Source organism: Neofelis nebulosa, chromosome 1 (genome assembly GCF_028018385.1).
Source record: "Neofelis nebulosa isolate mNeoNeb1 chromosome 1, mNeoNeb1.pri, whole genome shotgun sequence".
NCBI classification, from domain to species: domain Eukaryota; kingdom Metazoa; phylum Chordata; class Mammalia; order Carnivora; family Felidae; genus Neofelis; species Neofelis nebulosa.
Window position 1 is genome coordinate 227,641,312 of NC_080782.1, and position 26,884 is coordinate 227,668,195.

The window sequence follows — 26,884 nt, forward strand, 5'->3', positions numbered from 1 at the left end:
ATTACCAAGGAGTTATAACAAGGTTATCTGTAATATTGTAGAGGTTCTACCTCTAGTCTGAAGGTGCATAAATGAGAGCAAAAATCCAACCCTAGGTCTTTTTGTGCAAGCCACGGATCCAGACCAAAAAAAACTATTAGTCCACAAAAAGGGAAACCTTTCTGTAACTGGTCTATCGAGGAGGAGAAACTTTTAGAATAGGTCTGGCAGAAGGGCCACACTTGCTTAATTGGCTTATCATTTTGTGATTCATTCATCTAGAGGGAATTTTAACATACACACACACACACACACACACACACACACACACACACACACACCCACCAAAGGGTCCTGCTAACTAAGGCCATGATTTGAGCTCTGATCCATACTTGATCTGAGTATCACTGATACCACTTCCTACCTGTGTGATTTGGAGCAAGTTACTTAATCTATACCTCAATTTTCTTATGTATAAAATGACACTAATAATCAAATCCTATAGAATGTTTGTGAGGATTACATCAATAAACACGTTTAATGTCATGGAACAGAGCTTAATATAAGCACTCAGTAGTTGTTTTAACTTTTATGTACAATGCAACAGCATTGCATTGTAGAGACATAGACAGTAGAAAAGTGTGTGACTTCAGTATTCTCCTCCTTACATGCAAGGCTGTGTGGTGCTTCCTTAAATACCTTGATTCTTGAACATTTCACGGCTCATGGATTGATTGTAAGCTTTTATTTATTTTTTTTGTATTTGCTCTTAATTCTTGAAGGAGAAGGTTTGTCAACCACTTCCGCTTCTCACTCTGTATGAAATACTAGTTAATCCAGAGCTTGTTGATGCCTGGGCACTCTTAAAAAAATGTTACTTTATCTTCATTAAAACTGGTTTTGTCCTAAATATTTCCCAGTCCTTTTTTCTATGAACAACTTGTCTCATATTTATCTTCAGTCATTTGGCAGAAATGACTAAATTCCTATGCCTTTTCCACTGTGTAATAGAAGTAATATTTTCAAAAATTAAATGTATTATAGATAAGGGCATTTATTTTAACAGTCATGATAGAATTTTTCATAGTACTATTCTTCTAAATAGTTCTAAGTATATATCTCATTGATCTATTCTTATGAGCTAGAAAAGAGGCAAATATTGTTTTTGTTTCACAAATGCTGTAACTACAGTATACTGTCCAAATTATGGAATGTTCTAAATATTCTTTAGTTTTATGGCACAGAGCTCTGTAGAGATTTAAATCCCAATTGTTTAATCTAGTATTATCTGTTACAGAAGAAAATCATATGCCTTCTTATTGTCTTTCATTACTTCATTATACAACCAACTTCATTATCTAAACCAAGGAAAGGTTTTCTCCTTATAAATCGAAATTAAAACCAGTATATACATTTCGTTTACTCTCATATGACAAATATTTTCATTTTGTATCAATTTAATTTTTTATTCACTTTTTATAGATTACTTGAGTTTTATAAGTATGCATCAAAGACTACATATATATAAAGAACCCAGTATTATGATTCAGTTCATGTTCCTCTAAACATTCTGCTAAGGTGTTCATGACCTGGCTCCAACTTCCTCTTAGATCCATCACTATACCCAAATTCTCCATATTCCAGCTATATTAAGATACTCACATTTCTACCAATGATTCATCTTTTCTAACAACCATGAATGTGTCTATGATTCTTCACCCTAGAATGCTTTTTGACCTCCTGTCATATATAAAGCACTCTATTAGATGTTTGGTTCTGAAAATGCATTAGACAAAGCTCCCTACATGGATAACTGACAGTAATCCAAGGTTGAATATTCTGTTATATAGGTCTGCAAAGGAGCTAGTCTCTTAAAAAAATCTGAGTAAAAATGAAGGTTTCAAACAAAACGACACTACGGTACATTTATACTAAAAAGCAAATACTTGAGAGAAAAAGGAAACCAGGAATTGATGGTCCTAAAAGGACTTCAATGTGTAGAGTAGCTCTTGATTTTTCTCTTTCCTTTTTTTAAATTAATTATTTTTTTAAATTCAAGTATAATTAACAGACTTGATCTTTCTCTTTCAAGGATTATTCTATCACATGGAACCACCAGCTCTGGTCAGCAGGATCCTAGCGTCCATTCATCCCCGTCAAAGAGTACCTGTCAAGGGAAGGATTAGCTTTTCTTATTTAATGTCTGCTTTCTTCACTATATTGTAAGCTCATGTGACATAAACTGCATTTTATTTGCTCACCATAAATTGCATTTTATTTGATGGTGTCTGGCACAGCGTAGGCACTCAGCATATATTTAATGAATAAATAGCAGATGAAGAACCATAATAATTGGAATTTAAATCCGCTCTGGACATAGGGCCTGATGTTCATAGAAAGGAATTTTGGTGAGAATGTGAGGGAAATCTGGGGAGTGACCAGTACCAAAGGTTTGAGCCAGAGCATTAAGTACCAAACTGAGAACAAATGGCAGATCAATCTCAAAAGAGAGTCAGGACCCAGATTCCAGAGGCTTCATATGACATGTTGAAAAACTGGAATTTCATCTCAAGGACACTGCAGAATCTTTGAAGAAAGAACATTAAGCAAGATATGAGGTAGTCTGACTGGCCCTTTTAAAACACAATTCTGGAGGAAATGGGCCAAAGTAGAAATAAGATACAAGGCAGGGAGAGCAGTTAGGAGGCTATTATAATAATTTCTGTAAGAAATAGAGGAACTTCTTTAAGACAGTGAGGGTACCAGCGAAGAGGAGTGAGCGGTATCTATGAGATTTTAGTTTAGATCCTGTGAGTTGGGAGAGGAAGAATCTAGGCTCAACCTCAAATTCTGCTTTGGGAGATTTGCCACCCCTCATTAAGATCAGAGAACGTAAATGGAGAGAGAGCTTGAGGAGCAACAGAGCACGAATTCCAATTCTGACCTGTGTGCTTGAGATGCCTGTGAGATAACCGTGTGGAAAAGTCAACGAGGCGGTAGAATATAAAATATGACTGTAAGGGGAGACATCCAGGCGGAGATGTAGGACTGGGAGTCATCAGCACATAACGGACAGTTGAGATCACTGAAAAAATCCAGGGAGAGTAGATAGAATGAGAAGAGAAGAGGCTTGCAAAGCCAACTCAGTTATTTAAGGAGCAAGTGAGAAAGAAGGATCTGCTAGGGACACTGGGAAGAGGCCTCACAAATGGCCAGAGGCAAACATGGAGGGCTAAAAACGTGAATATAGATTTTGTGACTACGTTTTAGAAAACAGAGCCAAAGAGAAATTTTAAATTCAAGTTAAGCTTTTAATTCCTAATCATAGGGTATGGAAAAATACATTTAACATTGAAGAATCCTAATTTTTCTCTACAAGTTCAAAGGACGCCATGGTTTGAAAGAATTTTAAAAATCTCCTTGTAAAACAATGCCTATATGTAGAAACCAGAGCTAAATGTATGCGTGAATGACAGGAGAGAAATTAAAAAGCAGAACTTAAAAGAATGAAATCAAGAGCTAATTACTAAATGTTTATATCTCTATTTAATCCTGACAGGAAGCAAGTTTTCTGGATCAGAGAACAGACAAATTGTTTACTTACATAACAATCTTAACATTGGTCCCCCATGCTCCAATTCCCCACAGGGCGACAGATGAGAGCCAGATGCACCCTTCACATGCAGGAGTTTGTACCACAGGAGGGGAACTGGGAAATTATGAATCTCAGAGCTTATAGAGTGCAGCTGTGCCAGCTGCCCATCTTCCCCCACCACCCCCCACCCCCAGAAAGAGAAAGACCTTAACTTTCTAAAGTAAACAAATTCTCTCAGGGGAGGCAAAGGTCCCTAGTTTTATTATCCTTAGAATCTAAGCAGATGGCTCCAGGGGAGATGTTTCCAAATCTCTCAGAAAGTCTCTATATTTAACTTCCAAGGCTTATTTGCCATTCAGACATCTTTTAACAGTCATGCAATGTTTTGCTCAGGAAGCCCTGACCATGCATAAATGTGAACAGATTCACATAGCATTGTTTCCCAACAATTACCAGAAGTGCTAGACTTTGAAGCAGACTTGGGTAATTATACTGGGGTAGAATCTAGCATCTCATGATTTGTAAAATGGAAAACCTTTCGCATGATTTTGCAAGTCCCAGCTGAGACAATTTGCTAAGAAGGGATCTAAAGTACCATATCACCATGTGATGATGGATTCTATATCCAACTGCCTCTGAAATCTAGAACGAGGAACAGCGTCTCCAGTAGATGCCATAACATCAAAGGACCCTTAAAGCTTGAACAACATATAGTCTCTATTCATTGCTGGCCCCATCAGCCCCAGACAGAATTTATCACTTTCTCTATATTCCCACAGCACTTTGTGTTAATCTCTTAGAGCATTTTTATTATCAGGTGTCCCTCCCATCCTCATGGGACAGTAAGTACTCATTGGGAGAAAATGTTTGAGCCGTGCAGGATATTGTGTTAAATGTTATGAGGAATTCCAAGTAAAAAGATCACATCCTTAAGAATGCTTACTATGTCACATTTTGTACATTTTGAGATATAGTCCTAAGCCATATTATCTTAAAGAGAAAGAGAAATATAGAATTAGCTATCAATGGGGGGCTGGGGGATGTTCTCTATTTAAACGTGTGTCTTTCGGGAGAAGCAAGACAAAGAAGGTGAAGGTGGTTTTAGTCTTTGAAGGAAGAGGTGGCATCATATATGGGACAACCAAGAGAAGAGAATTAGGTAGTGGCTGATACCATAAACCCTCACTCTGATACTTGTGATAATGAATAAAAAGTATTAAGTTTTTAATTCTTCATGTGTCTTCAATGATTAGCTATTTTATGCTGAAGTTGAGAATGTTCAAGAACAGTTATCAGCATTTAAAAATAGAAAATAATTTCCCTTTAGCTCAAATTGGATTGTTTTAAATTGTCATTCAAGCAAGAGTCTGAGTGTTGAACAAAATCAGGAGCTTGTGATGTATTTTGTCCCCAGGGAGATTAAAAGAATACTATCTATTGGTTTCAAGAGAATTAATTAACATTTGTAAAGGTCTTTGGTATAAAATGCAATATAAAAAGAATAGAAATATTCTGATATTCCAATGGGACTCATACAGGAGTAGAACTTTTTGCTAACATGATTATTAGGAAAAAGATCATGTTGTTTGGACATATTTTTTAGGGATGTGTATGAAGATGACTCAATTTATTGTTTGATTCCTACACAAGTTTAATTATATATTTTTGTAACACAGTATTTCAAAGAGAATATTTGGCCTTTTTTTTTAAGGATATAAATTTACCTCAATAATACAAGGGATAAAACTCATCTTGCTTTTCATGCAGCTCAATGTCAAGATAATTTAAAGCTGACATATCAACTGACTAAGTCTTACTTTTTAAATAATTGCTGGTCAAAGTTTAATGTAGCAAATATTCTTTCTTAGATCACATATTTTATCTAATTAAGGAATCTTCAAAAAAAAACCACATGTCCTACATATTAAATATAACAAAATTAACAATTCATTGACTTCCAGGATGGCTTCCAAGTTGGGTTTTATCTGCTTTAGGATACAACAGATACAAAGCACCAATATTTATACCCAGAGTGGTCATTCCTATTTCCAGGGCAATGGACCAGTACTTGCACTCACTTATATGGAATTTGTATCCTGCATGCATGCATCTAGACTATGCAAGTGTCTAAATACAGAAAGTAAAGCCCTTGATAATTTTGTTCAAAATGTGTAGTTTTCCTTTATAATGTATCTTTGTTATCGTGCTGCTGCTCTTCCTCATATAAAATCAGATTTTTTTTTTTCTATGTAACATGTTCCTTTTCTTTTTTTAAAGTTCCATCGGAAAGGTCGAGGTCAGATGTAATTCACTTATAAACAAACATACAAATGACAAGGACAGACCAGGAAGGTCACTTTGATTAAAGCTTATAAATTATAAATTGCTTTAATAAACTCTTATTTTTGTGTAGATGAATATTGCTGCCACCATCGTGGAGGATATCAGCCGCTGTGAAGGGCAATAGGCCACGATGCTAGATCTACCTGAAAAAGCATTCTGGCCTGAACTTGACATAGTCATATACATATGAGTTTGTTTTACTTTCTCTTTTCTCTCCAGTACAGTGCTCTGAATCCACGAGAATCTTGGGACATGTGGCATCCCACTCTAGTGGCTGAAGCTTTATTTGCCATCGCAAACATCTTCAGTTCCCTGCGCCTGATCTCACTGTTTACTGCAAATTCTCACCTGGGGCCTCTGCAAATATCTCTGGGAAGAATGCTCCTGGACATTTTGAAGTTCCTATTCATATACTGCCTTGTGTTGCTAGCATTTGCAAATGGCCTAAATCAATTGTATTTCTATTATGAAGAAACAAAAGAGTTAAGCTGTAAAGGCATACGATGTGAAAAGCAGAACAATGCATTTTCAACGTAAGTCGAACAGACACCTTTATTGGTAATGCTGTGCGGAATGTAGAGTGTATTACATTATGAATTTGAACCATGACAAGTGGTTGCAAAGGAAATTGTGCTTAATACAGAAAACAGAATTAACATGGTTTTGAATACAAATGGATCCCTCTGGCATTAAATATATATATATATATATATATATATATATATATATACACACACACACACACACACACACACACATACATACATACATGAATCTCCATTACATTTAAGTCTTAGTAACATGGCCTTTTCAGTGACCTCATATAAAGGAAAGCTGTATATTTGGTTTTAAAATGTGTAATAAGAGGAAACGTTTGCCCTAGTGGCATCTTACAAGCACATTAAAAGACAGAATATAAGTAAAACCAATCTTGTGAGAAAATCCAAGTACTTTTCGAGCTTTCCTCTGTGTTTTCCAGTTATGAAAGTCCCTTTGCTTGTTCCTTCATTCTCTAATTCCCTACATAAAAAATGTAAACATGTAGAAATGATCCAAAATAGGAACCCCAGGCTAACCTCGGCTGCCATCCTTATGCACACAGAACTCTCTGTGCCTTGACGCCTGATGAGCCACTGGCCTCATTCAGTGTCAGCCTCTTGCTGATCTCAGGCAGGTTTGCTGATAGCACAGACCCATGCCCCCATGTCTGATGCTCACACAGTCCTTACAGAATACACCTCTCCATGCCTGTGCCCATTTCCTTCCCACTATGACCCCCACACAACTGTGACAAAGAGTTCATTAGCAGGGGAATGAAGACACCTAGGTCCTTTCCCTCTACACAGGAACTGCCAACGAATACATGGTTACTTCATACGGGACTATAGAACAGACCCTATTCACAGGCCATGATAGAATTTTATGTAAAATAAGAGAGTAGTCATTTCTCAAGTAGGAAAAAGAACTCAACAACTTCATATAAACTAAGTCCCTGATGGCTAAAATATTCTTGTTGATTCAATTCTGTATCTGTTTTGTCTTTGATCCCAATATTTTTAATTAATCAACATCTGCTTCTTTGCACATAAAAGTTTAATCTCAGCCTTAACTTCCTCAGATCCTTTCTGAAATAGATTTGATACAAACCATGAGTCACGGAGAAAACAAAAGGTCATCCCAGCTTCCCTTGCTCCCAGCCTTGATTCTTCTGCTCTTTGACAGCAGCTGCCCAGGCTGACCAGTTTATTCAGCCTTTTCATCTTCCTCATGCCTTTTTCTGACCCTGGAGGCGAGGGATTCAATGAAACCCCTTGTAGCAATGTCCTTGTGACTAGCATGGCCCTGAATTGTGTCTCAATTTTTACATCTGAGATCTTTCCCCACTCTGTTGTGCCCCTTGACTTGGTAATTTGCTCCTGGCAACTGAGAGTAGGGAGTTACAACAATCAGATCCCACCAACCCCCTTCAAGGACCAAAATTCAGCCTCTAACAAACGTCTTGGATACTGTCTGCTGTCTGTCTCTGGATTTCTGCTGGAGAGCCCTTCTGCTCACCATGGCTTTCACAACTCCGTTGTTACTTTGTACCGCGTGCCCCAATGCAAACTGCTTGCCAAGACCGCCCCATCTCCCTAGGTTGCCATAACCTTCTGATTCCAAGCTTTGTCTTCCAGGAGGAACTTCCACACAGCACCTAGAACTGACTGACCTCCCAGATTGTGTTTAATTCAGGGAACAGCCTTTGTTCCATGATCCAGCCCCTTCTCAGACATCTGATTTATGATCCCTAAGTTCCCAAGAATCACACTGACCTATTACCGCTTTCATGGTAAATGATTTTACATATTAAGAACTAATTTTAAGATCTCCAAGAAGTTCCATTGCTATGGAAGTCTGAGGCAAAATGTCTAGTATTCTTGAAGCAAAGGTATTGAACTGCTTGGATTGTGTATTATTTTAGTGTAAATGGTGTCCTTTATTATCATGAAAAGCAACAGATAATTGCATATCTCAAATAGTATAGGCCCTAATCATTCAGCCCAAGTAAACCAGGTATTCCACCTGAATTTTTTTCTCCAGATAATAGAATGTAAACCTACAAGCAACAGATTATTCAACAACTAAAAATTACAGCAATAACTCTTAGTATTAGAATGCACTAGAATGTAGGGAATATCCTAGGCAGGTATAAGGGACCTGTCTCTGATGACTCTGTTTCAACATAACTGGTGTCAGTCATTGTGAGAGGATGTCTAGCAATACCCTCGGGGCTCCTGTTCTATATCTTATTTCTTTTCTTTGGTTGGTCTTCAATTTTCTTTTTATAACTTCTTTCTATACACTTCTTTTTATAATTTATAATACTCCATAAATTTCAACGTGGTTTTTTTTTTTTTTTACTATCCACTATTTCAGAGATCTTATTCCATTTGAGGATTAAGAAACCTAATACTTCATGTAGAGTACCTAATACAGTGCCTGCCATAGAATCAGATTTTAAAAAATGCTAGCTATGTTACATCTGTTTATCATTATCAGGAGATCTCCTGCCTGTATCTTACACGGTTCCTCTCTATTACTCCTTCCATTCAGGGTGCAAATGTATGCTGAGACTCTGAGCCCTGTGTTTCCCATTAGTTTCCACTCCTGTCTCTCTCCTTCCCTTTAGCCAAATAACCCTTCAAGGAAGCCTGAACAAGACACCTTGTTTTCTTCTTATTCGTTCTTCATCCAACTGCAATTTGGCTGCTGCTTCCATCAGTCCACTAACACTACTCTAGAAAATGCCTAGAGCCTCCATATCCCCATGGTCAAGGAACACTTATCTCTTTAAAGTTTATTTAATGTTTCTGCATCGTGTGACCCTGTTAACACGTTTGCTTTTGAAATCTTGCCCTCTTTAATTTCAACACCATGATGTCTTTGCACTTCATCTCTTACTCCTCTAATTTTTTTCACTGTTCTCTGAAAATTATATCGCAGTTACTGCTTTTAAATAGTGACCTTGCTAGGGCGCTTGGGTGGCTCAGTCAATTAAGCATCTGACTTTGGCTCAGGTCATGATCTCGTGGTCTGTGAGTTCGAGCCCCGTGTCGGGCTCTGTGCTGACAGCTCAGAGGCTGGAGCCTGCTTCGGATTCTGTGTCTCCCTTTCTGTCTATGCCCCTTCCCTGCTCGTGCTCTGTCTCTCAAAAATGAATAAACGTTAAAAAGAAATTTAAATAATAAATAAATAAATAAATAAATAAATAAATAAATAAATAAAGATCTTTCCTTAGTGACCATCCTCAGACCATATTACAGAACCTTTGTGAAAACTCATCTGTGCTTATGGATGTAGCCCTATATGTCTGAGGGATGAGGACTCCTATATTCCTATCACCAGCAAAGATCTCTCTTCCCAAGATCTATAAGTTCAGCTGCCCTTTGGACAGACTAGTCTGTGTCTTCTATGTCTCTCTGTTCATTTCCCCACCAGCAAATGGACACTTTTTTCTGCTCTTTTCAAGCTTCCTGGCTGTTTTCTCTTTAACATGGGAAGAACTATATGATAGTAAAGAAAACCAAATTATTTAGTCACTGAAATTATTCTACATACAATTTGAAATTAATAGTCTCTTGTTAAGGGACTCTCCTATGAGGAGAGAGGAATGGGTTTGGGACAGATATTGTCTCATTAAAAAAACTCCTTTCATATATATTCCTCAAAATTGGAACTGGGCAACTGAGCCCATACATTATTTGTTTTAATATTACATTATTCCTTATAAACGAAGACTAAAATATTCAGATGTGTCTTATATTAATTTATGTATCCTCATTGTTTTTATTTCAAAGGATAGAGGGAAACCTCAACTGTGGAGTACATTACCTTTTTACTTGTTCTTTCTCTCTAGTTGTAAGTATCTAACTGGAGAATAAGCTAATTTTTTAAAGTAGCGATTGAGAAATACCTTTAAAGGGCAAGAGGCAAAAATGTTACCTTTAGGAAAGCAGTGTTATAGCATCAACCATAGAAATTGCCAGGCTTTAGTCAACTAGGATATTATGCTAAGTATTATTTTATTAAGTGTGGCATTACATTCCAAACCTTTCTGTTCTTATCTCACCAAAGAATTAGTAAAATAGTTGTTACATAAAGGAAGTCTGAGAGGTAATGCAGCTAATGACTTTTCAATCAGTGGGTAATCTTGCCATCAATAGTCTTGGGAATCACTAATTGTGGGAACATTTCTAGAAGCAGTGGCTTTAAAATGTTAACTTAGATTCTTTTTTTTTAATCCATATAATAAAAGAATAATTACACAAAAATATAAATAAGAAACACCAAGGTCTTGATACTATGGCTTAATTAATCTATAAGTGTATGTATTTTTTTCAATATATGAAATTTATTGTCAAGTTGGTTTCCATACAACACCCAGTGCTCATCCCAAAAGGTGCCCTCCTCAATACCCATCAACCACCCTCCCCTCCCTCTCACCCCCCATCAACCCTCAGTTTGTTCTCAGTTTTTAAGAGTCTCTTATGCTTTGGCTCTCTCCCACTCTAACCTCTTTTTTTTTTCTTCCCCTCCCCCATGGGTTTCTGTTAAGTTTCTCAGGATCCACATAAGGGTGAAAACATACGGTATCTTTCTCTGTATGGCTTATTTCACTTAGCATCACACTCTCCAGTTCCATCCACGTTGCTACAAAGGGCCACATCTCATTCTTTCTCATTGCCACGTAGTACTCCATTGTGTATATAAACCACAATTTCTCGATCCATTCATCAGTTGATGGACATTTAGGCTCTTTCCATCATTTGGCTATTGTTGAGAGTGCTGCTATAAACATTGGGGTACAAGTGCCCTTATGCATCAGTACTCCTGTTTCCCTTGGGTAAATTCCTAGCAGTGCTATTGCTGGGTCATAGGGTAGGTCTATTTTTAATTTTCTGAGGAACCTCCACACTGCTTTCCAGAGCGGCTGCACCAATTTGCATTCCCACCAACAGTGCAAGAGGGTTCCCGTTTCTCCACATCCTCGCCAGCACCTATAGTCTCCTGATTTGTTCATTTTGGCCACTCTGACTGGCGTGAGGTGATATCTGAGTGTGGTTTTGATTTGTATTTCCCTGATGAGGAGCAACGTTGAGCATCTTTTCATGTGCCTGTTGGCCATCCGGATGTCTTCTTTAGAGAAGTGTCTATTCATGTTTTCTGCCCATTTCTTCACTGGGTTATTTGTTTTTCAGGTGTGGAGTTTGGTGAACTCTATAGATTTTGGATACTAGCCCTTTGTCCGATATGTCATTTGCAGATATCTTTTCCCATTCCATTGATTGCCTTTTAGTTTTGTTGGTTGTTTCCTTTGCTGTGCAGAAGCTTTTTATCTTCATAAGATCCCAATAGTTCATTTTTGCTTTTAATTCCCTTGCCTTTGGGGATGTGTCGAGTAAGAAATTGCTACAACTGAGGTCAAGTGTATATATTTTGGATAAGTGGAACTATTCTGCAAATCTCACTTCTGATTCATTTCACTGAAGAAAAGAAAAACAGGGACTAAATCCAGAATTAATCACAAAATGTCTTATTTTTAATCTTCTTCTTTTCAAAGTCTAATTAAAAATCTAAATAAATGTTTTGCCAAAGGGTTTGCTAATATTCTCTAATAGTATTTCTTATTTAGACAGAAGCAAATCAGTATTATTCAACCATAACCATCCATTTATTCTACATCACTGTTTCTATCTGAACATTTAAAAAAGCAACTGATATGGGATTTATGTGGCATTTTATATAATTTATTATAGCACTTACATTATGTAATTTCTAGTTCTGTCTCTGAACTGCTACTGATGTCAGGGGAAAACCATCTGAATTACATTTGTATATTCACAGTGAGAATATACACCATTTAGAAAGAAAGGACAAAGTTATTTCACATTGAACCCAAATGACACAGTAATTAATTTTAGAAACTGTCCTTAAAGTTACTAAAAATAAGGAACTTATGGCCTTGGGTCAAATTTACGTACTTCCTGAGGAAGTTTTCAAAGAATAACTTAAGAGTAGCTTTTGCCTAGGGCCAATGAATTAGATTAAACTTGCCCTGATAGTGTTAGCACCTGACATGTAGGTTGCCCTTGAAGAATACATGGCCACCTCCTCACATGCACATCCCTGCTGCCAAGACAAAGTCTGACTGAGATGGATCAGATCAGTCTCCTTATCATTTTATGATAATTTGCTCCATTGTTGAATAGCTATAGCAAAATAAATCAGTACATAATTACATTTCATATCCTATAATTAAAACTTAATTATACAAATTAAAAAAGTGAAATTATTTACTTTTAAGGGAAAAAAAGCAAATAAATTTGAGAAAAGAAACCCTGAATGTCAATTAGGATATCCTTAGATTCTCCTAGTTATACAGACCAGAAACTCATGGATGGTTGCAAGTGCAGGGATTTGGTCCAAGAGCCATGTACAGAGGTACAGCCCTTTGATCCTCTGAACAAGGGTTGATCTTAGCAAGGGCAGAACGCAAGGCTTCAGGAAGGGCAGGAGATGACAAAGAACTGGACCACAAGATCATTGACTGCGAAAACCGGTGCTAACATGAGTCACCTACTCTGTGCATATTTTCTTCAGTGTTTAATTATTACATGGCTTATTTATTTATCTTCAGTTCTTTGTCCCTTAGTTTGTGCTGTCTCAAACTTTGGCTTTGCATAATTCCAATGGCCCTGAGTCTCCATCATAACTTCTGTCATTTCAGCCCCCTTTGGCAACTATCTCATTCTGTTAATATTGCTAAGATAAATTTTCATAGAGAGGAAATCTGATAGTGTAGGGTTACCTTTTTCATGTCAATCCAGGCCGTTAACCCCTGGCCTCATATGAATTGGCTTTCCTTGGGTCACTTGACCCCTGACATCCTATCTTCTTAGTCACCAGGCCAGATATGAGACTAGTTTTTGCTTTCATTTTTACAACATAATATGACTAGCGTCTTATTTTAGCCATTTGTCAAAGAGTTTAAAAGTTCCATTATCTTTTATTACATTATATTAAGATGTTACAACCATCCTACTGAAACCAACACTCCCTCATTTAGGTTCAGACACTTTTCATCTTATCCTGCTTCTTGGACTAAGTTAAGGAAACCTTACTTAGAGTTCATTCATTGACAGGGATGAATTAAATGTTCCCTGAAATAGAAAAAAATAGCACATCTTATTATCTGAGCATGCTGACACTTGAAATCTTACAGGATTCACTATACCCAATTTTAATTATAATTGTGGAAATCCAGTGATAACATTATTTTCAATCCTTCTACAACTGAAAAGCAAAATCAGAATTGATATTTTTCAAAGACTCAGCTTGAGGATATATCATTTATTGATCATTTATTGGCATCACTGAATGCCCTAAGACACTGGTTAGCAAGCTTTCTATGAAAAAGATAGCAAATATTTTAACTATGTGGGCCATATGTTCTCTATTGCAACTACTCACCTGTGCCATTTCAACACAAAAAACAAACATAGACAATCCATCAATAAATGAGCATGACTGTGTATCAATAAAACTTTATTGATCCTTGGACATTGAAACGTGAATTTATAAAATTTTCATATGATACAAAGTAGCTCTTCTGAATTTCTTTTTCCCAGCCATTTGAAAAGCAAAAGCCATTCTTAACTCAGGAGCCATACAGAAACAGTCTGAGGGTCAGATTTGTTGTCCCTGCTCTAGGAAACTAAACAGCTTTCAAAGCTCTTGGGAAAATTAGGTAAAACTAGGAAAATTAAGTATACTACTTATACTATATGATGGAAACAACTTTCTTTAATTTTTATTAAATTTAATTTAGTAATTCTTCAATACTTTTTATTAAGTTTATTTTTTTAATTAAGCAAATATACATAATAGGAATCAAGTTCTATTGTTATACCTTATTGTATAATTGTTCTATTAATATAGCTATTAGTGTCACTTTATCTTTATTACAGGTTATTTGAGACACTCCAGTCCCTATTTTGGTCAATATTTGGGCTCATCAATTTATATGTGACCAATGTCAAAGCACAGCATGAATTCACTGAGTTTGTTGGTGCCACGATGTTTGGGACATACAATGTCATCTCTCTGGTGGTCCTACTCAACATGTTAATAGCTATGATGAATAATTCATACCAACTCATTGCTGTAAGTTGAATAACTTTATTTTAATTCAATATTCCCCCCCTAGAATGTGTTGTTCCTAGCCACACTCTATCTTATTTATCATAAGGAATACAGCCTGTAATTGGCTATTGATGGGACAGAACAGAATTATAATATAAATGGTTAATTGGAAGTTTCTAAACAGTATTATACCATATTTAGCTACAAACGAATCTAGTTTTGTCATATTATGGATGATTATAAAATAAAGTAAATCTGTCTTGCTAGGCAGTCATTGGCTACGAAAGCACAAGGGAAGTATGAATTACGTACAAGTGGCTCATCTCTGTATAGCACCCTTTGGACTTTGCATTGTCTCTGTCCATTTAACCTACAATCTTGGTATAAACAAACTTATGCCAGCCTGGCAAGATACAAAAGCTAGACTAGAGGAGAGTCTGAGGGGAAAATCTACAGTATTTTTGGTTTCTTAAATCCAGAAAAAGCAAGGTATGGGTAACCCTGAATTCTACAGCAGAGCACACAATACCATATATGTTTATTTGAAACTCTAGAATCTAAACAATTTAGTTTACTTTTCATTCATTCATTCATTCAGCAAATGAATAAGAATTCATTTGAATAGAATGATTCTATTCTATTACCAAGTACTATTCTATGAACTAGAAATACAACAATGAATGAGAAAGACAAAGTTCTTTATCCTCTTGAACTTACATACCTGCCGGTGGCCATTAGCAATAGCAACTAAACAAACCCATATTGGAATGAAATACACTTAAGTCTTTCATATTTATACCTGAATCAAATAGCATTTTATAAGAATAATTTATAACTATGATTTTCTCCTTAAATAACTACCATTATATTGCATCTTTGAATCTATTTCTAAACCACCAGAGTGTTATTATTGCTACTTTGAGAAACAGCATTCTGAATTTTACTGAAACTGTCTCTGTGGGGCAAGATACCTGTCACAGATGAAAAACTACATAAAACATAAAAATAGATGATTTTTATTTTCTGATTCATAAACAAAGTATTAGTGCTGGGTATACCTAGGTCCTAGGATTTGCAGGTGAATATCCAAATTATGAGGCTTCACTTAAGCATCTTGCAAGTGTGGATTTTTTAAGATAGTCCCTATGTATTTCCTTAGAAGTTCTGTATTATTCTGGTCAGTGTATTTGCAAAACGTAGATTCTATTTTTCAGACCACCCTTCTAAAAAAAATTAGAAAGACTCTAATTATCAAGCTATATACAGAGAAGCTGTATATACAATTTATATCCTATAAAATATCAAACGGATTGATTTCATCAAGAAGAGAACATTACTTAAGGATAGTATGACTTTTTTTGTTTTTACTGCTTTTAGGGTTTATCTTTCTAGATGATTTTTAAAGAGGTGAGAATGATCTTCAAAGCTCTGTTTTTGCTTAGCTTAAACTCTAAAACTACTTAAGAAGAGAGCAGGCATTGATAACCTGAGACAGGTGTAGCTCCCATAATCCTGTGCATAGTGCCTCCTTGAAGCAAGAACATGCCAACTATTTGATTTTCACTTGGATAACAGAGGTGGTTTTGGTCATCACCAACATATAACATTTCACTTCTAGTTTTTCTACCATAGAATTTGTTGTAGACCCTCTCAGAATCCCAAACCAAGAACAAAGAAAGAGTTTACCTTTTATTTTTTTTTAAGTTTATTTATTTATTTTTGGGAGATAGAGAGCCAGCAGGGGAGAGGCAGAGAGAGAGAGAGAGAGAGAGAATCCCAAGCAGGCTCCGCACTGTCAGCACAGAGCCAGATTCAGGGCCTGAACTCAAGAAACATGAGATCATGACCTGAGCCAAAACCAAGAATTGCACGCTTAACCAACTGAGCCACATAGGCGCCCCAGGAAGTCTGCTTTGTGATAGCAATAAGAGAACACAATGAGGTTAGCATAATCCTTAATTTGTGACTCCTTAAGAATCAGAAGGAGCAGAATCTACTCACAGGCCAACTCTTTATCAAAGTGACTATCTTTTTATTTGCTTAAGCTAATTCTCTTGACTCCCATCCTCCACGACTACAGCAAACAATATATACTTTTCTTCATTAATGCAGGATCTATAAGCTTGTTTAGAAAGAAACAGAAAGAGAACTCGAGGAGAGGAAGTGGAGAGGATAGGGGGGTGAAACCGGAGCTTCTGTGCTTCTGTCTATTGATCAGTCCCTCCAGTCAAACATTTGCAAAGCACACAGTGAATGCCACACAGTTTCTGGATATGCTGATTCCTGTTGAAAGCACAATCTGTCCAGTGTCTAGATGAAAATCTCTATTGCTCAGGGTAGAAATGTATATGCAACACATGCATTCATTAGCACACAACCATTTAAGAATATTAGAATGAAGCATGGTCTAATGTGATTCTCCCACTCTAAAATCTGAGTTCTTCCTTACAATATCAATGGGTTAAAATGAACTATTTTGTTATGCCTAGTTTCTACCACCTCCTACTTCCCAGATTTTCTGCTTCAATCAGATTTGTGGCTAATTTAAGAGGGGACTGGCTGCCCTATCTCTAATTGCCACAAATGTTCTGATTTTTTCTAGGAGGTTAATAAAGTGGAATGATTAATAAATTATGAAGGGTTGCAAACAGCCACTAACCACAGTCCTGTCTGGTGCTATTTGGACAAGGCTATGTCAGGGTTTGGTGCCATGTCAGAGGCCCCATTCTACATTTGTTAGAGGAGCTTCTGTCCGAATTTGTGCCTGTTGCCTAAAGGTGGACAAGAATAATTCACATAGAAACACACCAACTAAGACTTTTCCTGGAAACACCAGAAGGCTAAGCCATGAGCATCCATGAAGGTGACACTGACCTAGACCGGGATTCAAGGCCTCGGGGAAGATATGAAGGTCTATTTGTGGTCAGAATCTAGTGCACTTGGGCTAATGTAAGCCTGCAGTGCAGGAAATGAAAATTCGTCTTCAAGTCGTAACTGATCACTGCAGGCTCTTTAACATGGAATTCTTTTAGACGTCTGTTTCATGGAAGAAGGAAGGATAAAAACTGACAAGACTGCTGTGACTCTTTACCAGGGTAAACCATCATCTGAAATGTTTAGATGACTACCTCGAGGAGTCAGTCTTGTTTCTATAAGCAATTTAATTAATATTACAAGAGCTGCTCCAAGTCAGGTTACAGGCTCCCTGTGAGGTTTATCTCACCTTAGTAATTAAGAAACCTGTCAGCAGTTGTCATATTCTCCCATTCAGGACCATGCAGATATAGAATGGAAGTTTGCTCGAACAAAGCTTTGGATGAGTTATTTCGAAGAAGGAGGTACTCTGCCCACTCCCTTCAATGTCATCCCGAGCCCCAAGTCTCTCTGGTACCTGATCAAATGGATATGGACACACCTGTGCAAGAAAAAGATGAGAAGAAAGCCTGAAAGTTTTGGAACAATAGGGGTAAGAACACAGCATGTTAGTATTAGTCTTTTTTTTGATTGTGTATTTAAATATATTTGTATTTCTTGTTGGATAGTTTTGCATTTTTAGCCTTTTGTTTTTCCTGGTTGTGTTTGGTGTCCTTTTGTTTGCACAGCTACCACATCTAAGACACTGTTTGAGTAACTAAGTTTTTCCTCCAAACCCATTTCCTCCAGTGAGGGCAGTCACTGTTACTTTAGTAGGAGCCCCACCTGACACAGGCCTCTCCTGGACCCAGCGGCCGAGGCTTGGGGAGCTAACACATTGTCTCTTGGTACCCTAATTTCTGCTCTTTTCAGAATTGAAATCGCTGGTTGTTTGTGGCGTTACTTGCTCTTGTCTACTCTCTCTGGATTATAAGGGAAGGGGGCTGTTTCAGTCTCTCATATTCTTAGTGCCGAACATAGGCTCTGACACACAGCATATGATGCTTGACAAAAACATCTCGACTAAATGATTAAACGGGGATTATAAACTTAAAAATGCTGCGCCATGTTCCAGCACAGGGACTTCAGGATATGTTGAGTTGCTCAACATTTTGCTTCTACACCTAATCATTTTAAATACCAAGAAGTTGTGTTTTTAAAAAATGTTAGGACTATTCGGAGCCATGCTCCTGTTAACAGTATCAGATTAAACTTCCTCTGGAAGTTCCTTTCATACTGGAAAGCAAGAGTTCAACTGATTCCATCAGAAGAGATGGGGACTAAGGACTTTGTTCCAGCAAAACCACTGACATGGGACAAGTTATTCCTCATTTCTTTCACACTTAATTTTCAAAGTTCTCATAGTGACGTTTTGAGAATCCATACTCTAACGTTCATTAGTTGTTTTGACTTGCTCAGAGAAATTGCTTTGGAAGTATTTTAATATGCCTTTACATTAGAATCACCAAGTAATACTAGTTACTAACATTTTTAAATTTGTTTTTAATTTTATTTAAAAAGGTTTCTGTTACTTATGCCCTAAGTGATCCTTCCCACTCATTAACTTCATTGACCAATAAGCATTTCTCTCAGCATCAAATGGGGCTTTCTCCACTGATAGTGGCCTTGATTTTGCTGTCATGTTAGTCACATTTAAAAAAATTTTTTTAACATTTATTCATTTTTGAGAGACAGAGAGTGAGTGGTGGAGGGGCAGAGAGAGGGAGGCACAGGATCCAAAGCAGCCTCCAGGATCTGAGCTGTTATCACAGAGCCCAACGCGGGGCTTGAACCCACAAACCATCTGATCATGACCCAAGCCAAAGTCAGATGCTCAACACACTGAGCCACCCAGGCTCCCCAGTCACATTTCTAATTCTAAGGATGAAATTGACCGGCAAGAACATATACAGCATATAGCAGAGAGGTGGTTTTGGGAAGTAGTTACATTCTTTTTTATAAATTCCTACTCCAGAAACTTGGAGGACTGAAGTTTGTGCATATATCTGATCTTAGAAACCAAAGTCAAATTATGATGAAGACTTAGGCTGCAATACTCATACTGATAGATTTTAACACTGACCTTAGAAAGAGTGAAATTATTTTACTCCAGATGTTTGAGTAAAAAATTTTAACAGATGTTTCTTCTATAAAATAGGTTTAGGGGCGCCTGGGTGGCTCAGTCGGTTGGGCGTCCGACTTCGGCTCAGGTCATGATCTCACTGTTCGTGAGTTCGAGCCCCACGTTGGTCTCTGTGCTGACAGCTCAGAGCCTGGAGCCTGCTTTCGATTCTGTGTCTCCCTCTCTCTCTGCTCCTCCCCTGCTTATGCTCTGTCTCTCTCTGTCTCAAAAATAAATAAAAACATTAAAAAATTAAAAAAAAATAGGTTTAAACTATTTAAAAAAGGGTGTAAAATAAACATAATGCCTGAGATTTAATAAGCAATTATTGCACACATTCTATGTGCCAGCCAGTAACTGAGCTAGGGATTGGGGGTAGGAGTAGGTATAAAGGCATGGTTTCCATCCTCGAGCTCATCATTTCTAACATGGGACATACAAATATGAGAACATATTACTATAGTATGTGTTATATATTTAACATTACAATATGTTACATGCAAAATGCTATGACAACATTGTAAGACATAATGTTTTCCTTAAAATAAACAGAAAAGGGTTTCAGGGAAGCCAAACTCTGGCTTACTCTCTTCCACATCAAAATATACTTGTCCCTTTTCACATCTTATTCTTAAATTCTTCAGAAATTTATTTAATCAATCCCTAGAAATATACGAATGATTAATATAGTCTTATGCTGTCTGTCATAGGAGTATTTAGATTTTTAAAAAAATTTTTTAATGTTCATTTTATTTTTGAGACAGTGAGAGACAGAGCAGGGTCAGGGGAGGAGCAGAGAGAGAGGGGGACGCAGAATCCGAAGCAGGCTCCGGGCTCCGAGCTGTCAGCACAGAGCCTGATGCGTGGCTTGAACTTGTCCACCACGAGATCATGACCTGAGCCAGGTCGAATGTCCAACCGACTGAGCCACCCAGGTGCCCCAGGAGTATTTAGATTTAAAAAGAGTTTCTGGGCCCCAAGATAAAGTTCACACACAAAATAAATTTGTTTTTAATAGTTTAATTTTAGGCAATTGCAGAAAGAATCTTGGGTTTTAAGATGCCACAAAACTTGTAACAAGATATGGGGACCTGCTCTAATATTTTAAGAGATCCATCTGTGCTGCCACCAAAATAATAGAAAACCACTCTAAGAACTTGACTTCCAAGTTCCCCCCCACACCCCTTAGAATCCTCCCACTGTTGGTTGACGCATTGTTAGGAATATGTTACCATCATTTCTTAGATGCAAAGAGGAGCTTAACATTCATTTGGGATTTCCTATTAAAGCCCTGATTCACACCTTTCAGAAGGAGAGGGTAAATGGTGTAAGTTAAAATATGTTCCTTTCTATACATTACTGGTCTCAAAAAAACACAAATTTCTTTTTATGTCTCTATCTCTAAATTTGACTATTTTGATCCAAGTTGATGCACAGAAAGAGAATTCACAATTAATGGCATGACCCCAAGACATTCCTTTTTTCTTAGCCATGTAGATCTTACAAACCTTTGGTAATGGGATATTTTTATGCTTTGGGAATTTATGACAAACTAAATAAATATTGTGAGTCATGTCTCTCTTTCCCACCGTCATCCCACTCTCAATCCTGCCTCTTCTTCACCAAGCTAAGGCTTTGGGCAAGCACTAGCCTAATCAAACTCAATGCTATAAATGTATTCTTTATCTAGACTGCATTTCCAGAACAGGAAGGACATAATATTTTGGTCTGCATACTTACAGTTCAGTTTTGTACATTTAGATTTTAGATGGAAATAAATAATATGTATTACTTATGAAGAAAAATATAAGAAAAAGGAAAAGTAAATTAAGGTTGGGCAACATTAATAGAAGAGTTAAATGAGAAAATAGTGTTAAAAAGTAATTGATTTTGTTGTGAATTCATTTCAATTTGGTTAATACCCCTGACAGTTCATTAGTACAGACAAATAAGGACAAGAAGATATACACATTTCCATTAATTAAAAGGTGACGTTGACGTATCGATGACAGTCACTCTGTATAACCAAGGCATGGGTTAGAATATCAATATCAATTACACTTCAAAAGGACCTTAGAAATCATTTAGCTCAACCATTTCCTTTCAGAGAGAACTTATTTACCTTGCCAGGTGTTTTAGGGTCCGTTGGTAACAGCTGGGGGGAAACCTGGATCTTTTGTTTCCCAAACCAGTGTGCTTTCAGTCACTCTCTTGTTTCCCTGAAAACTGTAATGATAATACAATGATACCTTCTATGTTGCATATTCATCTTTCGATTTTCATTTTTCTCAACAGCTTTTGAATGCTGTCACTGTTTTCGGCTTCTAAGATTCCTGTATCTCAAAGTCCTTGTTTCCCAGCCTGGCTCACTTTCTGTTTGCATCTCAACTTGCTTATATTTAGGCCACATTTTTGGGACAGAAATCTCAACTGGTGGCAGAGCTTATACATTCTTTGAGGCATTTTCTCTAACCTTCCCAACTTGTGACTCACTTACCTACTCTTGTCACCCAGCAGCTGCCTGAATGTCACACTGGGGCTCATTCCCTTCACATGCCCAGGCAGAGCCTGAAAGCAAGCACTCTTCAGCATGGCTGCACTGGCCACTCTCCAGGAGTCCATCATCGGTGATCTTATCTAGTAGTTATGGTTTCCGGGTAATAATGATAGAACTAGTGCTGAAAACTCATTAACTTCTTTTTTTTAACTTTGGACTTCCTCTTATGGGTGATTGGGAGTTCCAAATAAATTAACCTTTCATTTGGAATGCTCTTTGCAGGAAACATAAATGAAGCAGAAATAACTTTATTGAGCAAAACCTTTATTGGAGGAAGAAAACCCATTATTGAAAAATGGCTTGTCTCTGGGAAATTATGAAATCCTACCAAAGGGGGCAGCCTATTGAGGAGTCAATAAAATGTGAAACATGCTGTAGCTTTTGGTTTTTCGTATTACTACTTACCTAATTTTTAGCTTAACCCCATTTTATCAGCAAATACCCTTCTCCATATTAAAACACCAGTTCTTAGAATTTTGTGAGTGCTAAAATCATCAGGAATCTCTATTTTAATAAGCATTTCCTTGTAACTTTAATTAGAAACTCCTGTTAAAGAGGGGTGCCTGGATGGCTCAGTCAGTTAAACTACTGACTTCAGCTCAGGCCCCGATGTCACAGTTCGTGAGTTCGAGCCCCGCATCGGGCTCTGTGCTAACACCTCAGAGCCTGGAGCCTGCTTTGGATTCTGTATCTTCCTCTCTCTCTGCCCTTCCCCCACTTGTGCTCTGTCTCTCTCTCTCTCTCTCTAGAGAATAAATAAACATTAAAACAGATTAAAAGAAGAAGAGGGAGGAAGAGGAAGAAGAGGAGGGGGAGGAGGGGGGGGAGGAGGAGAACGAGAAACTCCTGTTAGGGAAAGCATTGGTATCTAGCACAGCTTTTTAAACAAAAACAAAAGCAACTTTTCTCCTCATTGCTGAAGAGGTCCAGATCATTTAATTAAAGTAAAAAGATGTCACAGCCAAAGTGTTTAATTAATATGAAACATTTCAATGCCATAGACCAGGTTTCTAAAATGGAATGCTTACGTTAATAGGTCAAGATGCCAGACTAAGACATGTGAAGCCTTTTGACAGAATTATAAAGAGTGATTTTAACTTGCTTGGATTTATGTTTTCCACTTTCTGGTTTTCTCCTGAGCACAACATAGTGAGGAAAACATGAAACACCATGTCTGTTAGGGTCATTTAGCATCACTCAGCTCTAGGACCACAGACGGAATACTCATGCTTGACCAGCTGCCACAGAAATACACTCAGTTATGTCCCTGGCAAAGAATTAGAAACAGTGAATGGATTAGCAGCAGCTACATCACTGGAGGACAAATGCTAATAGTACATGCTTTTCAGACTGTATTTTTATCAGAAGGTATTGCCCCTTATTCTTCATGACTTTTAGTAGCCCTAACTACAAATCTTACAGATCAGATAGCATTCATCCATGAGTCTCTCTCAACCCCTAATTTACTGCTGTAAAATCTGCTGGTGGGGCCCGTTAATTAAGTTTTCTTTCCCAGGTAGGGATGTAGAGGAATGAATTGCTTGATATTCTTGGTACTTCAAGAGTAAAACTCTGAATATTTGGTTTCACAAGGTGACATTCAAGCATGTTATAATGTTTATTTTCATATGCATAGAAAGTGTGCTTATAGAGAATAATATGTAGCTCCCTCTGTAAATGAGCCAAAATGTAATTTTTAAAAAGGGATCACATCTTAGAATAGCCCCTTGTCTTTTTACTCATTTTTAAAAGGAAAAGAGCACAGCATGCTGCATCCCCTAAGGGATTCACCAAGCAGAGCAAAGAATAAAAGGCATAATTCATGGGCTTGAAATCAGTGATAGACCAAAACCAGGGTGAAAATGAGAGACAGCAGCACTGACAATTGACTGCCGGGAACCAGCTACACGAAGTGAGCCTGACACTCCACATGGATGTGGAGAGAACTAGAGATAAAGACCGAGAAAATGTCACAGTTGATTCCCCAGAGCCCTTTCTTTCACGACTGCAAAACCCTTCCTGCTCTAAGGCAACCTGACCTGACACATCTATGGACATGAGGGGTGCCCTCACAGCAGCAGCGGTTTCTTTGGTCTTTTCCTTTATCGTTAGTTCTGTGATCCACATCCTGCCTTTATCTTGTCCTAACAAATCAAGAGGAACCCGCAAATTGTGAGTTATGCTGATGTGGCGCACAGGTGTGCCTTGGGCACCCGCGTGGAAAGCCACCCTGCCAAGGTACATTCTGTAAGTGGTGCTATATTCCTGACATAATTTGCAGAGAAAACCACTAACTTAAAATGCACATCTTTCTCCAACATACTGCATTGTTTTTATGAACACAGATTTGTCAGTTCTGTTCTCCGTCATCTCTAGTGATCATTATAAGATGTGATACCTTCTCCTTTGAGAGTAAATTCCTTTGAAACTCAGCTGATCTTTACCCAACAAAAACCTAGCAAACGTGCTAGGTATTATTGATGATAATTCTACTGTATAGTATTTAATAATACCACTAATTGCCCAAATTATCATTATGTTTATTGCAAAGAGTACATATATTATGGGTTGAATTGTGTACCCCCCTCCCCCCACGAAAACAGATACGTTGAAGTCCTAAACTCCACTTCCTCAGAATGCGACTTTATTTGGAAATAGTGTCATTGCTGATGTAATTAGTCAGGTTAAGATGAGGTCATATTGCAGTAGAGTCCTTATAAGAACATGACCATGTGAAGACACAGAGACACAGGCAGAAAACACCTTGTGAAGACACAGGCAGAGACTGGGATTATCCAGCTGCAAACCAACGAGCATCAAGGATTGATAGTCACCATGAAAAGCTGGGAAGAAGAAACTTCCTTTCTTCTACCCTGCCTCAGAGGGAACATTTCCCTCTTGACTTGTGACTTCTTGCCTCCAGAATGGTGAGATCATCAATTTCTGTTGGCTTAAGCCACACGGATTGTGACACTTTGTATGGCAGCCCTAAGAAACTAATACGACATATACCATGCATTCTGTGGTTACTGATTTTTGTTCGAGTAAATATGGATCCAGTGTGTTAATGGTGCTGACCCTCAAATTAAGATGTATTGGGAGAGGGAGGCAAAACTATAGAATACATAGCAGATGTGTTCAAATGTCTCTTAGTGTCTAGTTGATGGAGAGCAGAGTGTAGAGAATGAGTTCTAGCTGGGGATTCTAGAGCCAGCACCGCCAGGAGAACACCATGGTATTTAGTCACTCTCTCGACTCTGTGGGCCTTGGTCTCCTTACTTATAAATGAGGCCATGAGACTAGACAAGCTCTTTGGTTCTAAGAAATAATACGTCTGTTCTTAATACCTATGTGTTAATTGTCAGGTATTGAAATTTATTTTTTTAAGTTTATGTTAAGAGGATGAGAGAGCATAAGCAGGGGGAGGGAAGAGGGGGAGGGAAGAGAGAGAGGGAGAGAGGGAGACAGAATCCCAAGCAGGCTCTACAATGTCAGTGTGAAGTCCAACGCAGGGCTCAAACTCACAAACCATGAGATCATGAGATCAGGACCTGAGCCGAAACCAAAAGTCTGATGCTTAACCGACTGAGCCACCCAGGAGACCCCACTGGCATTTTTTTAATAGCACCAACATCTCAGCAACTAGGCTAAAAATCTTTGTCATCATGCTCCCACCCCAGCTGCCAACCCCCCTGGCTTCTGTTCCCTTTCAACATTCTCTATCTCCTTGTGATTCTTGCTGCCCCCTCCTTCCCATTCACACTGCTAACCATTTTAGCTCACACCCAGTTACTCTTCAGTTACATTCTGGTAATAGCATCCCCACTAATATCTACTGATTCTCTCCTACTCATCTTTCCTACTTCATATTGCTGCCAGGGGGGGTGCCTGAGTGGCTCAGTCGGTTAGGCATCCAACTGTGGCTCAGGTCATGATCTCACAATTCGTGGGCTCGAGCCCCGAGTGGGGCTCCATGCTGACAGCTCAGATCCTGGAGTCTGCTTCCGATTCTGTGTCTCCCTCTCTCTTCCCTTCGCCCACTCACACTCTGTTTCTGTCTCTGTCTCTCTCAAAAGTAGTTAAACATTAAAAAAATTAGAAAAACATACTGCTGCCAGGTAATTATAATGGAAGTTCAACTTTCTTCACATGTCACTCAAGTAGTCAAAAAGCCAGGTGCCTACCAACCACTGAATTCGCCGTGCCTTCTAAGATGCTGCATAAAAACCCCCTGCTAACTCTCCAACATGATCTAATCCACATATTCCTATTATCAGAGCACACTGCCGCTGTCCTGGTGGAAGTTGCCTTCCCGTGTCTCTCACCCACCAGCACCAGCACTAGCAGATTTGCTCACTGTATTCCAGTTTTCTGCACACCTGAATGTCTGTGCATCTGACTGTTAAAGTTCCATGATTCTAGGGGCGCCTGGGTGGCGCAGTCGGTTAAGCGTCCGACTTCAGCCAGGTCACGATCTCGCGGTCCGTGAGTTCGAGCCCCGCGTCGGGCTCTGGGCCGATGGCTCGGAGCCTGGAGCCTGTTTCCGACTCTGTGTCTCCCTCTCTCTCTGCCCCTCCCCCGTTCATGCTCTGTCTCTCTCTGTCCCAGAAATAAATAAAAAACGTTGAAAAAAAAAAAAATTTAAAGTTCCATGATTCTTTCCCATCCAGTCTGAAATCCCATTCCCTGTTTG

General features: G+C 38.1%; 1 protein-coding gene across 5 annotated transcripts in view; it reads left to right on the forward strand.

Annotated features, from left to right (window-relative positions):
• TRPC4 (transient receptor potential cation channel subfamily C member 4) overlaps positions 1-26,884 on the forward strand; it is a 206,737-nt gene that overhangs the window by 168,049 nt on the left and 11,804 nt on the right. For all 5 annotated transcript variants that reach the window (XM_058686828.1, XM_058686837.1, XM_058686814.1 and 2 more), the window contains 3 exons: positions 6,137-6,450; positions 14,425-14,620; positions 17,871-18,065. In XM_058686828.1, the coding sequence (XP_058542811.1) occupies positions 6,137-6,450; positions 14,425-14,620; positions 17,871-18,065 (705 nt within the window). The remainder of the gene's footprint in view (positions 1-6,136; positions 6,451-14,424; positions 14,621-17,870; positions 18,066-26,884) is intronic.